The sequence below is a fragment of the Artemia sp. Qi Xiang Cuo genome, chromosome 17 (genome assembly GCF_049724085.1).
Source record: "Artemia sp. Qi Xiang Cuo chromosome 17, ASM4972408v1, whole genome shotgun sequence".
In the NCBI taxonomy this organism is placed as follows: domain Eukaryota; kingdom Metazoa; phylum Arthropoda; class Branchiopoda; order Anostraca; family Artemiidae; genus Artemia; species Artemia sp. Qi Xiang Cuo.
In genome coordinates this window covers 10,627,534-10,641,685 of record NC_142810.1, presented here as the reverse complement: position 1 = coordinate 10,641,685, position 14,152 = coordinate 10,627,534, and the positions used below count along the sequence as shown (strand labels likewise).

Below are 14,152 nucleotides of genomic sequence, written 5' to 3'. Positions count from 1 at the left end.
GGTTAGAAAGTGGAGCATAGTATAAATACACGTTTGGAAATAATACACAATTTGGAAAATTGTGCATAAATAGGAAAATTAAAGAAATTCTGCGTTAACTACAGCAACTTGCAGTATTTCAAAAATCTTGTACAAGTTCCAACTTTGCCAGAGGTAAGCTTTTTTTGTTACGGTAAGCTGGTTTTGGTAAATTGTTATTACAGTAAAAAATCAAATCAAAGCGAGTCGAAACTCAAAACTTTGTTTGTGTTCTAGGCTTTTATAGCCTTTGCTTTTATTATCACCTAAAGAAATTTATAACTAAAAGTGTAAGCCGTCAGCAAAGAAAAGACACGAGGAAGTCACTTAAAAGAATCACTTGGTGTCCCACGTCTGGTGACAAAACACAAAAGGAGTAACTTGGTGTCCCATGCCTGGTGACAAAACACAAAAGGAGTAACTTGGTGTCCCATGCCTGGTGACAAAACACAAAAGGAGTAACTTGGTGTCCTATGCCTGGTGACAAAACACAAAAGAATCACTTGGTATCCCACGTCTTGTGACAAAACACAAAAGAAGTAACTTGGTGTCCCATGCCTGGTGACAAAACACAAAAGGATCACTTGGTGTCCCACGTTTGGTGACAAAACACAAAAAAGCGATGAGGAGCTGGTCACAAAAAGGTGCATTTTGGCGCCCAAAAATACAGATTCCCCATTGTGCTTCGCTTAACTTAATAATGAATTTGTTCTGTTTGCCGTCCATGAACAGAAGGTGTATGGAGATTGCTTAAAATAGCGTTATTTGGTGCTTAGCAACAAAATATCCGTTTGCCATCCATGAAGAGAAGAAGTATGGAGATTGCTTAAAACAGCGTTATTTGGTGCCTAGCAACAAAATGTTTCTGATTACCATCCATGAGAAGACGCATGGAGATTGCTTAAAATAGCGTTATTTGGTGCTTAGCAACACAAAGTCTTTAGGCTTAAATAATACTATTGTATTTTACATTAGATCAGCAAACTTAGAGAGGATAGAGGGCAGCACATCTAAGCAACAAATCGCGATAATCCTACCAAAACTCTGGTGGCAGATTCCCCCTTCTCCTAGACTCATAGAGACGAGGTTATTACCTTGTTCTTGGGGGGTTGAATAATTAACATTCTGAAGGGAAAACGCCCATAATAACGACAAATATAAAAATCACCTAAGTTACTACAGCTACTTTAGTTAGGAGGGATACCGGATCATGCTACTCTGTCTTGCTAGTTTTTTTTTTCCAGTGAATCATTAAGGGGATTTGATACCTTAAAATCATTTTGTGAGCCTCAGTGCCGGCTGACTGTCTCAAAGTCAAAGGGCCTATTAATTAAATCTGTCAGGGGACTAGCCATCATCGAGAGCTATTCAGTGTGTGGTTTGACTATAAAATTCGATTGAAAAAACAATGATAAAATCTACTTCCCTTGTGCCGGTAAGATTTTCAATAAAACTGTATGGCACCACAGGGAACTCCCAAAGCTGCCAAATTACTTGTGATTTCTTTTGAGCTTATTTTTAGCGGCTTCAGGGACTACCCTATCCTGAGCTTTAAATAGAAAATTCTGCTTCATCTAATCGGAAATGAAATTTATAGTTTCTGATGATGTTAGTTTCCTTCAGATTGAAATATCTGTATCTCCAGCACAAAACTGGATAAGTTAAATGGTTTTTCTAAGATGTCCGGGGAAGTAGATGCCGGATTTTACTTTCCTGTCGTTTATTAGGAATTCTTATCCAAGCTCTATAAGTTATGGCAAGACCGCCCAATCTATTCTAAACATTTTAGCCACACAAACTAAAACAGCTTATAATGGACGAGAATGGTGATCCTTAAAGGTATCGAATCCCCTTAAAATAAAATCCTTTTTTTTTACTACCCAGTTAATTTTAATTTTTTCAACCCGCGATATTTGGATTTTGACTCAAGACTGTGCTAACATATTTTTTAAGCTCGGCTTAAGAAGGAAAAGGAACAGTTCTAATCAGAAGTAATTAATACTTCCTTCAGGTTAGTTTTGACCATTGACCATTTATTTGATTTGACCATTTGATCACTGACCGTTTATTTTGACCATTTATTTGGCAAAAACACAATTTCCATATATGGCAAAAAGCAGCACCCACATACAGAAGAATGTGTGTCATGGGGGGCGGGGGAGGGTTTGTAAAAAAAAAACTGGTGAATCACATAAAACACATAAATCACATAAAACACATGGGTAATCAGCTGAAAAACCATTAAAAACAAAGGATGTCCAAGAGGGAGAGGTGGACTGAAGGGGGAATATCCTCCGTACTTGTCTGGCCACATACAGCTTTTAGCGGAACTCTAAATCTTGTAATGAATAATGTAAGCACGGGTATAAAACGGTTAAGGGTGTGTATAATTAGCAATAAAAATGAGGATAAACTGAAAAACCCGATTGAAGATGTTTAGTCCTCCTTAATCCTCGCTAGGACTTTATAACGATTGGAACAATTCTTAAGCCTCTATACAAAAACAGTAAACAGTAGATACAAAAGTAGATGCAAAAACAGTAGATACAAAAAATGTATTTAATAGATCATAATTTTACAATAAAAACGTATCTTCATTCCAAATTTTTAAGCCTCTATACAAAACAGTAAACAGTAGATACAAAAGTAGATGCAAAAACAGTAGATATAAAAATGTATTTAATAGATAATAATATTGCAATAAAAAATGTATTTTCACTCTAAATGTATATGTAATCATGGCAGGGTTTCCGAGTTGATTAAAGCTCGAACTTTGGCTCGAAGATCCTGGAAAAAAAAGAAGAAATCAGTTGCTCATGGGAAAAAACAGTGGCTCAGAATTCAGGAATTCAAGGACTCATTACGTAATTTGGATTCTGTAGATTTAGTAGTTTTGTAGCTTAGTGTCAAATCTAGAAGACAAGACAACTACTGCCTTTGAAATCATGAATTTGAATAAAATATTTTTGTTTCATTACGTAAGGACTCACTACGTTATTTTGGATTCTGTAGATTTAGTAGTTTTGTAGCTTAGTATCAAAGTTAGAAGACAAGAAAAAGTTGAAGATGAGTATCATGCTTCTCTGGTATGGTTTCATTACGTAAGGACTCATTACGTAATTTGGATTCTGTAGATTTAGTAACAGACAAGATAAGACAACTACTGACTTTGAAATCATGGACTCATTACGTAATTTGGATTCCGTAGATTTAGTAGTTTTGTAGCTTAGTATTAAAGTTAGAAGACAAGACAACTACGCCTTTGAAATCATGAATTTGAATAAAATATATTTGTCTCATTACGTAAGGACTCATTACGTAATTTGGATTCTGTAGATTTAGTAGTTTTGTAGCTTAGTATTAAAGATAGAAGACAAGACAACTACGCCTTTGAAATCATGAATTTGAATAAAATATATTTGTCTCATTACGTAAGGACTCACTACGTTATTTTGGATTCTGTAGATTTAGTAGTTTTGTAGCTTAGTGTCAAATCTAGAAGACAAGACAACTACTGCCTTTGAAATCATGAATTTGAATAAAATATTTTTGTCTCATTACGTAAGGACTCATTACGTAATTTGGATTCTGTAGATTTAGTAGTTTTGTAGCTTAGTGTCAAAGTTAGAAGACAAGACAAAGTTGAATATGAGTATAATGCTTCTCTGGTATGGTTTCATTACGTAAGGACTCATTACTTAATTTGGATTCTGTAGATTTAGTAACAGACAAGATAAGACAACTACTGCCTTTGAAATCATGGACTCATTACGTAATTTGGATTCAGTAGATTTAGTAGTTTTGTAGCTTAGTATTAAAGTTAGAAGACAAGACAACTACGCCTTTGAAATCATGAATTTGAATAAAATATTTTTGTTTCATTACGTAAGGACTCACTACGTTATTTTGGATTCTGTAGATTTAGTAGTTTTGTAGCTTAGTGTCAAATCTAGAAGACAAGACAACTACTGCCTTTGAAATCATGAATTTGAATAAAATATTTTTGTTTCATTACGTAAGGACTCACTACGTTATTTTGGATTCTGTAGATTTAGTAGTTTTGTAGCTTAGTATCAAAGTTAGAAGACAAGACAAAGTTGAAGATGAGTATCATGCTTCTCTGGTATGGTTTCATTACGTAAGGACTCATTACGTAATTTGGATTCTGTAGATTTAGTAACAGACAAGATAAGACAACTACTGCCTTTGAAATCATGGACTCATTACGTAATTTGGATTCTGTAGATTTAGTAGTTTTGTAGCTTAGTGTCAAAGTTAGAAGACAAGACAACTACGCCTTTGAAATCATGAATTTGAATAAAATATATTTGTCTCATTACGTAAGGACTCATTACGTAATTTGGATTCTGTAGATTTAGTAGTTTTGTAGCTTAGTGTCAAATCTAGAAGACAAGACAACTACTGCCTTTGAAATCATGAATTTGAATAAAATATTTTTGTTTCATTACGTAAGGACTCACTACGTTATTTTGGATTCTGTAGATTTAGTAGTTTTGTAGCTTAGTATCAAAGTTAGAAGACAAGACAAAGTTGAAGATGAGTATCATGCTTCTCTGGTATGGTTTCATTACGTAAGGACTCATTACGTAATTTGGATTCTGTAGATTTAGTAACAGACAAGATAAGACAACTACTGCCTTTGAAATCATGGACTCATTACGTAATTTGGATTCCGTAGATTTAGTAGTTTTGTAGCTTAGTATTAAAGTTAGAAGACAAGACAAATACGCCTTTGAAATCATGAATTTGAATAAAATAGATATGTCTCATTACGTAAGGACTCATTACGTAATTTGGATTCTGTAGATTTAGTAGTTTTGTAGCTTAGTGTCAAAGTTAGAAGACAAGACAACTACGCCTTTGAAATCATTAATTTGAATACAATATATTTGTCTCATTACGTAAGGACTCATTACGTAATTTGGATTCTGTAGATTTAGTAGTTTTGTAGCTTAGTGTCAAAGTTAGAAGACAAGAAAAAGTTGAAGATGAGTATCATGCTTCTCTGGTATGGTTTCATTACGTAAGGACTCATTACGTAATTTGGATTCTGTAGATTTAGTAACAGACAAGATAAGACAACTACTGCCTTTGAAATCATGGACTCATTACGTAATTTGGATTCCGTAGATTTAGTAGTTTTGTAGCTTAGTATTAAAGTTAGAAGACAAGACAACTACGCCTTTGAAATCATGAATTTGAATAAAATATTTTTGTTTCATTACGTAAGGACTCATTACGTAATTTGGATTCTGTAGATTTAGTAGTTTTGTAGCTTAGTATCAAAGTTAGAAGACAAGAAAAAGTTGAAGATGAGTATCATGCTTCTCTGGTATGGTTTCATTACGTAAGGACTCATTACGTAATTTGGATTCTGTAGATTTAGTAATATATTTGTTTCCAGATTTATTTTAATTTCCAACAAAACAATTTTTTTTTCTTGATGCCCCAAAGACTACAGCGCTGTAACTTAAAATTCTTCAAATTTTTGCCCAAAATGAATTCACACTAAGTTATTGACAAAAATAAAAACGGCAATTCTTTGGCTATTATTACATGGTACGAAAAGACATGCTTGAAATTCATTGTTTAACGTCTGTGACGTTATAGTTCCACAAGCCAATCATATGATTATTTAGGCCTACGCCAGAAAGGAAAGCCAATAATACCAGTTTTTAAAACCTGATATATGTGAGGCTTTAAGAACAGGCGGTAAAAACAACAAAAAGTTAAATCCTATCTGATTGGTTTGTGAGGGCATAAAAAGACTGCAAAGCCATAAGAAGAACAACAAATCTAACTCCATCTGATTGGTTTTTGCGGCCGCAAAAATATTGTGAGGCAATAAAAAGAGCAACAAACTAAATCAAATCTGGTTTTCCTGTGCAAAATTTCAAGCAGGTAGGCTACAGCCAGCGACAAGTTTTTGGGTCGCAAGATTTTCGAAAAGGTAAACTTTTTTATGATATTTTTGTACTATATTAGGCACGTTAATGGGGGAGCGGAGGATAATTCCCACCTTATGTTTTACACCCCACCTCCCCGGATTTCAAAAAAAGTATTTATTGGTATTTTCATTGTATTTCGTTTTTTTTTTGGGGGGGGGGGGTTATTTGAATCACTAAATTTTTAAAAAATAAACTTTTTTTGCATTTGTGTCCTATTCAAGGCGCGTCTATTGAGAAGTAGAGGAGGGGCAATTGTGCCCCAGATTTTTTTGTACCCACTCCCCAAATTTCGAAAAATACCTTTTTCCTACTATTTTGACTAAAAAAAGAAACCCAATAAAATTGCCCTCCTAGATTTTAGAAGGAATATTTTGCCCCTCCCCCACAATTTCGTGAACTGACCCCCCTCATACTATACATATTAAGTTGAAGCCCCCCTCTTATATATACTAAGTTGAGGTCGCCTTATTCTGCTACACCATAATTTTTACATTTGTCACAATTTAAACGTTTTTGAAAATATTACGCAAAACGTAACAACCATAATAATCACTGTCTATCAAGTAAACTATATTAGATTTCTAAAAGCATCTAAATTTTAAAGATCCAAAATGCCTACTATAGACAAAAGTATATATAACAGGTAGGGTATATAAAGGGTGTATCCTAATGGCCTATCTTGCAATGTTTAAAAACAATGTAAGTTATATAAAAGGCAGGGTATATAAAGAGTATATCCAACAGGCCTATCCTGGAATCATTAAAAATACTGTAAGGTATATAGCATCAGGTATACAACAGGCAGGGTATATAAAGGGTATATCCAACAGGCCTATCTTGCAAGGTTTAAAAACAATGTAAGTTATATAAAAGGCAGGGTATATAAAGAGTATATCCAACAGGCCTATCCTGGAATCATTAAAAATACTGTAAGGTATATAGCATCAGGTATACAACAGGCAGGGTATATAAAGGGTATATCCAACAGGCCTATCTTGCAATGTTTAAAAACAATGTAAGTTATATAAAAGGCAGGGTATATAAAGAGTATATCCAACAGGCCTATCCTGGAATCATTAAAAATACTGTAAGGTATATAGCATCAGGTATACAACAGGCAGGGTACATAAAGGGTATATCCAACAGGCCTATCTTGCAAGGTTTAAAAACAATGTAAGTTATATAAAAGGCAGGGTATATAAAGAGTATATCCAACAGGCCTATCCTGGAATCATTAAAAATAATGTAAGGTATATAGCATCAGGTATACAACAAGCAGGGTATATAAAGGGTATATCCAACAGGCCTATCTTGCAATGTTTAAAAACAATGTAAGTTATATAAAAGGCAGGGTATATAAAGAGTATATCCAACAGGCCTATCCTGGAATCATTAAAAATAATGTAAGGTATATGACATAGGGTACATAATAGGAGAGGTATATAAATGGCATATCCAGCAGACCTATCCTGCAATGTTTAAAATAAAGTCGGATGTTGCTTTGAAACTATTCATTACGTTGATGCTGTATGTTGGAAGAATTCAAATAATCGATTCCTTTTTTTTCTTCAACAGTATTTATTAAACGATCATAGGATTAAAACTGATAAGTAATCAATAGAGAATTTATGATTATTTCATAAACTATATTTAGTTTTTGTGAATTTCTATTGGAAAGATTAAATGTTTTGAATAAGCTTGCTTTTATCGGGCAACATCCGTGAAAACAATTTTGGAAGAAAATGAAGTTCGTACCAGATTTATCGGTTACCAAAAATTGTTCAGTTGGACAACTGTATTTACTACCTTTTGTCTATAGCAAGCAGTACTCGCACTATCTCCAAATTCTTTAAGGCTTCCCCGTAAGTAAATAGTTCTCCTAAATTTCCCAAAAACTATTTGATGAAGAGTATTTCCTTTATTTTTTATTTGTTTTATATTTTATTTTTTAATATATTTTTTTCTAATATTTAAGATTTCTTTTATTTTATTTTTAATTAATGCTAATTTTTTCAGGTTTTCCTGAAAGTAAATAGGGTTCTCCAAAATCTCCCCAAAAATTAACGTCAAAGAAGATTATTTAAAATTTATTTTTTTTTTACAAAATAGTATTGATTATGCTCGGTCAACACTAACAGCACACGATACCCCCCCCCCCCCCCGAAACTTAAATTAACTCTATAGCAACGTTTTATGGTAGAGGAAATGGATAAATTTTAATAATTCTAAATATATTACAAGTAAAAATTAAAAATTTTAAGCCTGGAAAAGACAGGATGGAGCCATGATAAAGAAAGACTGACAATTTTCTTTTAACTAAAAAACTGTTTTTTATCTCATAACACATTAAAAAGTAAAAATTTTTCATCTCTTTTTGTCAAATTTTTTTTTTTACGATTTTTAAGACTAAAAATGAAAGCATGGGATTATTATGGTTACAGCTAACCTAGTAGCGATCAAAATACGGACCATAATAACAGAAAATTACAACCTAAAATCGTGACCGAAAAGTCACCAAAAATAACCACAGTAACCAAAAAATACGCTTTTAGATAAGTTTTCAAATGTAACAGAGTTTTCAAAAGTTTTCATATATATATATATATATATATATATATATATATATATAATATATATATATATATATATATATATATATATATATATATCCATTAATTATTTATTAACCAAATGATAATCTAAAGAATATCTAATAGCCATTATTATAAATCAAAGAAATTAAAAAAAATTATTATTAATTACATATATTACCCATGCTAAACTTAAAAGAAAAAAGTACAGACGAAAACGAATTTTTAAATTATTCTTCCTAACTCAATTTGTGTTGCCCACGATGAGCCCCTGGAAGATAGAGACACGGAAGCGGACTTAATTGCCCTCAAATCACCTTCGGTCCTGCTGCTCAACCGTCCTCAGTGAAAAAAAACAACAAACAAACAAAAACAAAAAAAAAACGACTAAAATAAATAAAAACCGTAAAAATCACCACTAAATTAAAGTGAAAGTACGTCACGTGACGTGCGGATGTCAGGAAAACGTCAGACGCACGTAAGTTGACAAACAGAATCCCTATCAACGAGGGAAATTTGACTATGCTTGCTGAGACAATTGCTACAACAGCTAGGAAGCTATCATAGCAAAGTGCACTTACTTAGCACGAAAGTCCAAAATCGAGGAACGAGTCCGAAATCAAAATCGAGCTACGAAGAGAAAGAGGCGGATCCGAGAAAAAAAGATGCTTTGTTCAAATAAATAGAATTTTGTTGACTCGAAATGTTTTGATACTATATTGAGGACTCAAAGTAAGACCTTGGACCCATTCTCCCTACCTAAAACAAACAATAACTCGTAATCTTCCTTTGCACCCCCCTTCCAATAAATGGACTCTCGAATTGTCAGAATGTGAAGTCGTAAGTTTTCCTAACACCTTGTGCTATATTACTTACGGGGACATTACGGGACCAAGAATAGTGCCACGTGGGCAAGGGCTTATTCAGGATTTCTGTTGGGGGAGATGCTAAACACATCAAAAACTAGTTTAAATGGATTTTTGCTTCTTTTTTTACGGGTCAAAAAAAATTCTGGGGGAGGGGTTCTGCCCCGATACCACTCCCCAGGATACGGCCTTGCTTGGGGGCCAAAATTCAAAGCTTACAAAAATTTTAAATGCTTAATCACCATCTTTGCTGAAGATTTCAATAAGTTGCAAAACTACAAACTATCCTAATAAATATAAATAAAAATAAGAACCTCTGTTAATTTTGTGACTGTTGGCTGCACCATAGACACTGATTCAGACGATTCTTCATTAATCTGAGCCAGGTTCTTTACAACTAATGGTGAAGATGGGATATCCCGACTCCTTATTTCGGCATCTCTAGAATAAGAAAACAGTATAATTGACCATTCACCATAGGCGAGTTCGACACTCTTAACGGATTTTTTAGTATTAGCCTTCTTTTCTCGCTTATTCACCGTCACCAGACAATCACTATATGGTGATGTAACCATAAATTACAATTTCACAGACCCATGCTCCTTATAGGTAAATCTGAAGACATGAAACCCCAACTTCTAAAAAAAAGAAAAAAATTGCTCCTGCTGGATTAGTTTTAAGCGGTCCATTCCCCTTGCTGCGGCATCTTAACTTACTTGACTAAAGTCCCTTCTGTCATTGAAAGTCGTCTCGGGTCCTCTCTCTTCATAGAGACGTGAATATGCCTTTTACATATCTTGCGGTCTTCTGCTAGATTAAACAGGTTCAGAAGCCGGCAGAAGTAAAGTGTTACTTGCGCCTCTTTGGAGGGTAAACACCGTGAATTTGGCCTTCAAACATAATCTTCGAAAGACGGGATTGACCCATCCGTTGGACTTGACTGAGCCGTCAAAGTTGCTAGAGCTGGATTTTCGAAAGGATTTACGAAAGGATTACGAAAGGATTTTGTTTGTCTTTACGACGTTTTTGTTTGTCTTTACGACGTTTTTGTTTGTCTTTACGACGTTTTTGTTTGTCTTTACGAAGTTTTGTTTGTCTTTACGACGTTTTTGTTTTTCTTTACGAAGTTTTTGTTTGTCTTTACGACGTTTTTGTTTGTCTTTACGACGTATTTGTTTGTCTTTACGACGTTTTTGTTTGTCTTTATGACGTTTTTGTTCGTCTTTACGACGTTTTTGTTTGTCTTTACGAAGTTTTTGTTTGTATTTACGACGTTTTTGTTTGTCTTTACGAAGTTTTTTCTTGTCTTTAAGACGTTTTTGTTTTTCTTTAAGACGTTTTGTTTGTCTTTACGACGTTTACGAGATTCCAGATGTGAGATTATCACGGTAAGTGACGCCAGTGATGTTGCACGAACATTTTGTTTCAAATGCTGTAAATCTAGGCTTGACGCCCGCATTCCCCTTCTATGTGTCGCATGAACATGTAAGCGATAGGGATAATCAAGGTGCCGAAAAGTCGTATCTTAGGTTACAAAGATAGATCTTCACTTCGCCATATAGGTCGAAGATCTTTGTAACTGGGGCTTCCGAGGGTAGGACGTCTCTCTATATATTTTGAATGGTAGTTGTCGCTGTAATCAAATAGGCTATGGGCGGAAACTCATCCACCAACTGAATACTGTCTTCATTCGGTGCCCAGTCTGGTCTGTTTGTGTCTTCAGGCATTCGTGGAGTGTGAATACTGAACTGTACGCTGAATACCAATTGAATGCTGTCTTCATTCAGTGCCCAGTCTGGTCTGCTTGTGTCTTCAGACCTTCGTGCAGCATGAATGCATTCAGCCCCCAGTCTGTTCTGTTTGTGTCTAATTGCTTCCGTGCAGTATGAATGCTGAATGCCAACTGAATGCTGTCTTCATTTAGTACCCAATCTGGTCTGACAGTCTTTAGGCTTTCGTTCAATTTTGTTTTTTATGCATTTATGACAATTCCAAAAGAACAAATGACTTTGAGAATATTTTATTTATTTATTTATTTTTTAACCCGTCACTACAAAAAGCAAAAAGGCGGAGTACAACATAATACAAAGAGAAAAAAAAACAAACAATACAGAAAAAGTACTTAAAAGCACTACATCGACACTACTGCCGCAGGAGGGATGACCACTCGTGCGATAACCTTGCGTTAAAATTGTCAATCTTTTTTCTAACGGCCTGACATGGTTGTGTAACTTTATAATGAAGGCTAATATATGAGTTACGCGTCCACAAAGGTAATCTCAACAGATACTTCGCATAACGAAAGTAGTAAGACCGAATTTTCTTAATGTCAGATTTCAGGAGCATTCTCCAGAAAGGTGCAATATACAGAATATATGGCAGTGCAGTTGCGTTGTACAACCTATTTAAAATTATGCGATTAAAACGGAGTTTATTTGCCACAATGTTGCCATATGACGCCGAAAATCGCCTTTTCGAGTGGCTAACTATGAGCAAGTGGGTCGCTCACAGGGATGTTCCGACAGGGAGGCCCAAAAAAGTTAACGAAGTCACTGGCTTAACGGTAATATCACCAAGTCTAATAGCTACATCAGTCGAATCATTCCAATTAAAGAGAACAATCTCAGACTTAGCTGCATTGAAACTAAGACCAATTTTCCGGTATTCATCATTTAACATTTTAAAATTCTCCTCGAGGCGCGCAATGGTCCGACAAGGCATAAACACGTCATCGGCTTAACAAACTAGACTTAGATTCAAACCGCGAACTATGCATGAACATTCAATTTGCGATTGTGGCTCTATTATTGCATTGTTGAAAAATTCAGGTGAAACAATAGATCCCTGTCTCACTCCCTTATAAACCGGTAAAACAACATAAATATCACTCAGACCAGGAATATAAATAAGGACCACGAGATTACCATATAAATCACGATATGCTCCTATCACCGAGGGGTTGATCCCCCTCTTATATGCCGAATACAAAATATATTCGTGGACGAGCGAATCAAATGTACGGTGTACATCGTGGCTACCAAGAACTAGAGATTCACTAGCTGCATCAGCATCCAAAAGTATAGCACATAGAGCTGACAGGGTATGACCACACCCTAGTACCTTCTGAAAGCCAAATTGCTCCGAAGGAGCGTTACATTTTGATCAAATTTCATCGCATGTTAGCAACTCAAATAACTTACAAAAAATATTCGACACAGTAATGGGTCTATACGAGCTACAAAGGTGGGGAGGTTTACCTCGCTTTAACATAGGGATCAGTTTACCTTTGCAAAACGATTTTGGCACTATTCCAGAGGAGAATATCATTTGGTACAGTAAGTTCAGGTGGTCAATAAGAAGATCACTACTAAAATTAAGAGCAGCCCCGCAGATACTATCAGTACCCATACTGAATTTCTTTTTCAATTTCATTATAGCAGAGATAACCATACTTCATGTCACGACAAAATCACTATTTGCATGGCACTGTAAGCTGTAGTCAAGCTTTTCAGCATGTTCTGCACTAAGATTGGAGGGGGGAGGCGCAAATTCTCGGCGGTAATGGTCTTCCCAGAGATCTTCACGAGGAACAGAATCCGGATAAGCATAACGTTTGGGTCGCAGGGCATGTTTCCACAGGGCACTAGGATTTTGGTTCACGCTTTCAGAAAAATTGGTTATGCAATCGCACCTGTGCTTGTTTAGAGCTCTGGCAAATACACGGTTAACGTGTTTCTGGACACAGTTAACCCAGCCTGTTCGTGGTCTGTCACAATCAAGCCAGACTTGGAACAAAAACTTAGATTTCTGACACGCAGACTTCAGTTCGGAGTTCCTGGACCAACCTTGAATTCGCGTTCCACGCCTGATTTTCACTGTCGGCACAGCCCCTTTTATGCCTGGCAAATAAGAGCACAATAAATGTCCATAAGCACACGAGCATCGTCACAGGAAATATCTGCAGATTTTTGTAAAGGAAGGAAAGGGATCTTAATCTTGCAAAGAATTGTATCACAGACCGATTGGAAAGATGATGTGTCTGTCTTTTCCCAATCTTCTTTGACAAACCAGACTGGAATCTTGGCTGTCGGGGCAGCAGCAAAAATTTTATTTTGACAGTTATCGGAAATGATCAGAAGTGTATATTGAAGACAGCACTTTCACTTGGCTTTGGAACAGATTTCCCGATGCTAAAACGTGATCGATATTGGTAGTGGCCCCAGTATGATGAAGATAAATTGCTTCAAGATTTTTTATTAGAACTTCTAGATCACTGGTAAGCTCCAGGATAAGATTTGATCGAGTTGAGGTCGTCACGTAAATAAGAATTAAAATCACAAATCAGGAGCTGTGCGGGCATACCACTGCGGGTAACACATTTTGCAAGTCGTTTGGCCGTAAGAGCAAAGAATTTTTCCGATTTTTCGGACTCGTTATCTGTCGGAAGGTAAGTGTTAATAGAGGTCAGATTCACAATTTGAGTAGCGATATGATTGGCTGCGGTCTCCACGAGGACACTGGGAATTGCTTTGTGAACTAGGGTAGCAATGCCGCCAGAGGGTCTGCCGGGGCTTAGAAGACGTTTGGTTGGCGAAAAATATAGCACGTGGGAATCAGGGAATTCAAGGAGCTCCTTATTGCACTCAATTAGGAAATGTTCTTGCAAGCACAACACGTCGTGATTCCTCAAGAATTCTTCAATTACAGG

The 14,152-nt window shown here is 35.6% G+C and overlaps 1 protein-coding gene across 2 annotated transcripts in view; it reads right to left on the bottom strand.

Annotated features, from left to right (window-relative positions):
- Nucleotides 1-2,559: 2,559 nt before the first annotated feature.
- Nucleotides 2,560-14,152, bottom strand: part of LOC148941876 (uncharacterized) — a 76,646-nt gene continuing 65,053 nt past the window's right edge. For both annotated transcript variants that reach the window (XM_089103499.1, XM_089103500.1), the window contains exons 13-14: nucleotides 9,759-9,885; nucleotides 2,560-2,805 (exon numbers count right to left, since the gene is read on the bottom strand). In XM_089103499.1, the coding sequence (XP_088959625.1) occupies nucleotides 2,755-2,805; nucleotides 9,759-9,885 (178 nt within the window). In that variant the 3' untranslated portion in view covers nucleotides 2,560-2,754. The remainder of the gene's footprint in view (nucleotides 2,806-9,758; nucleotides 9,886-14,152) is intronic.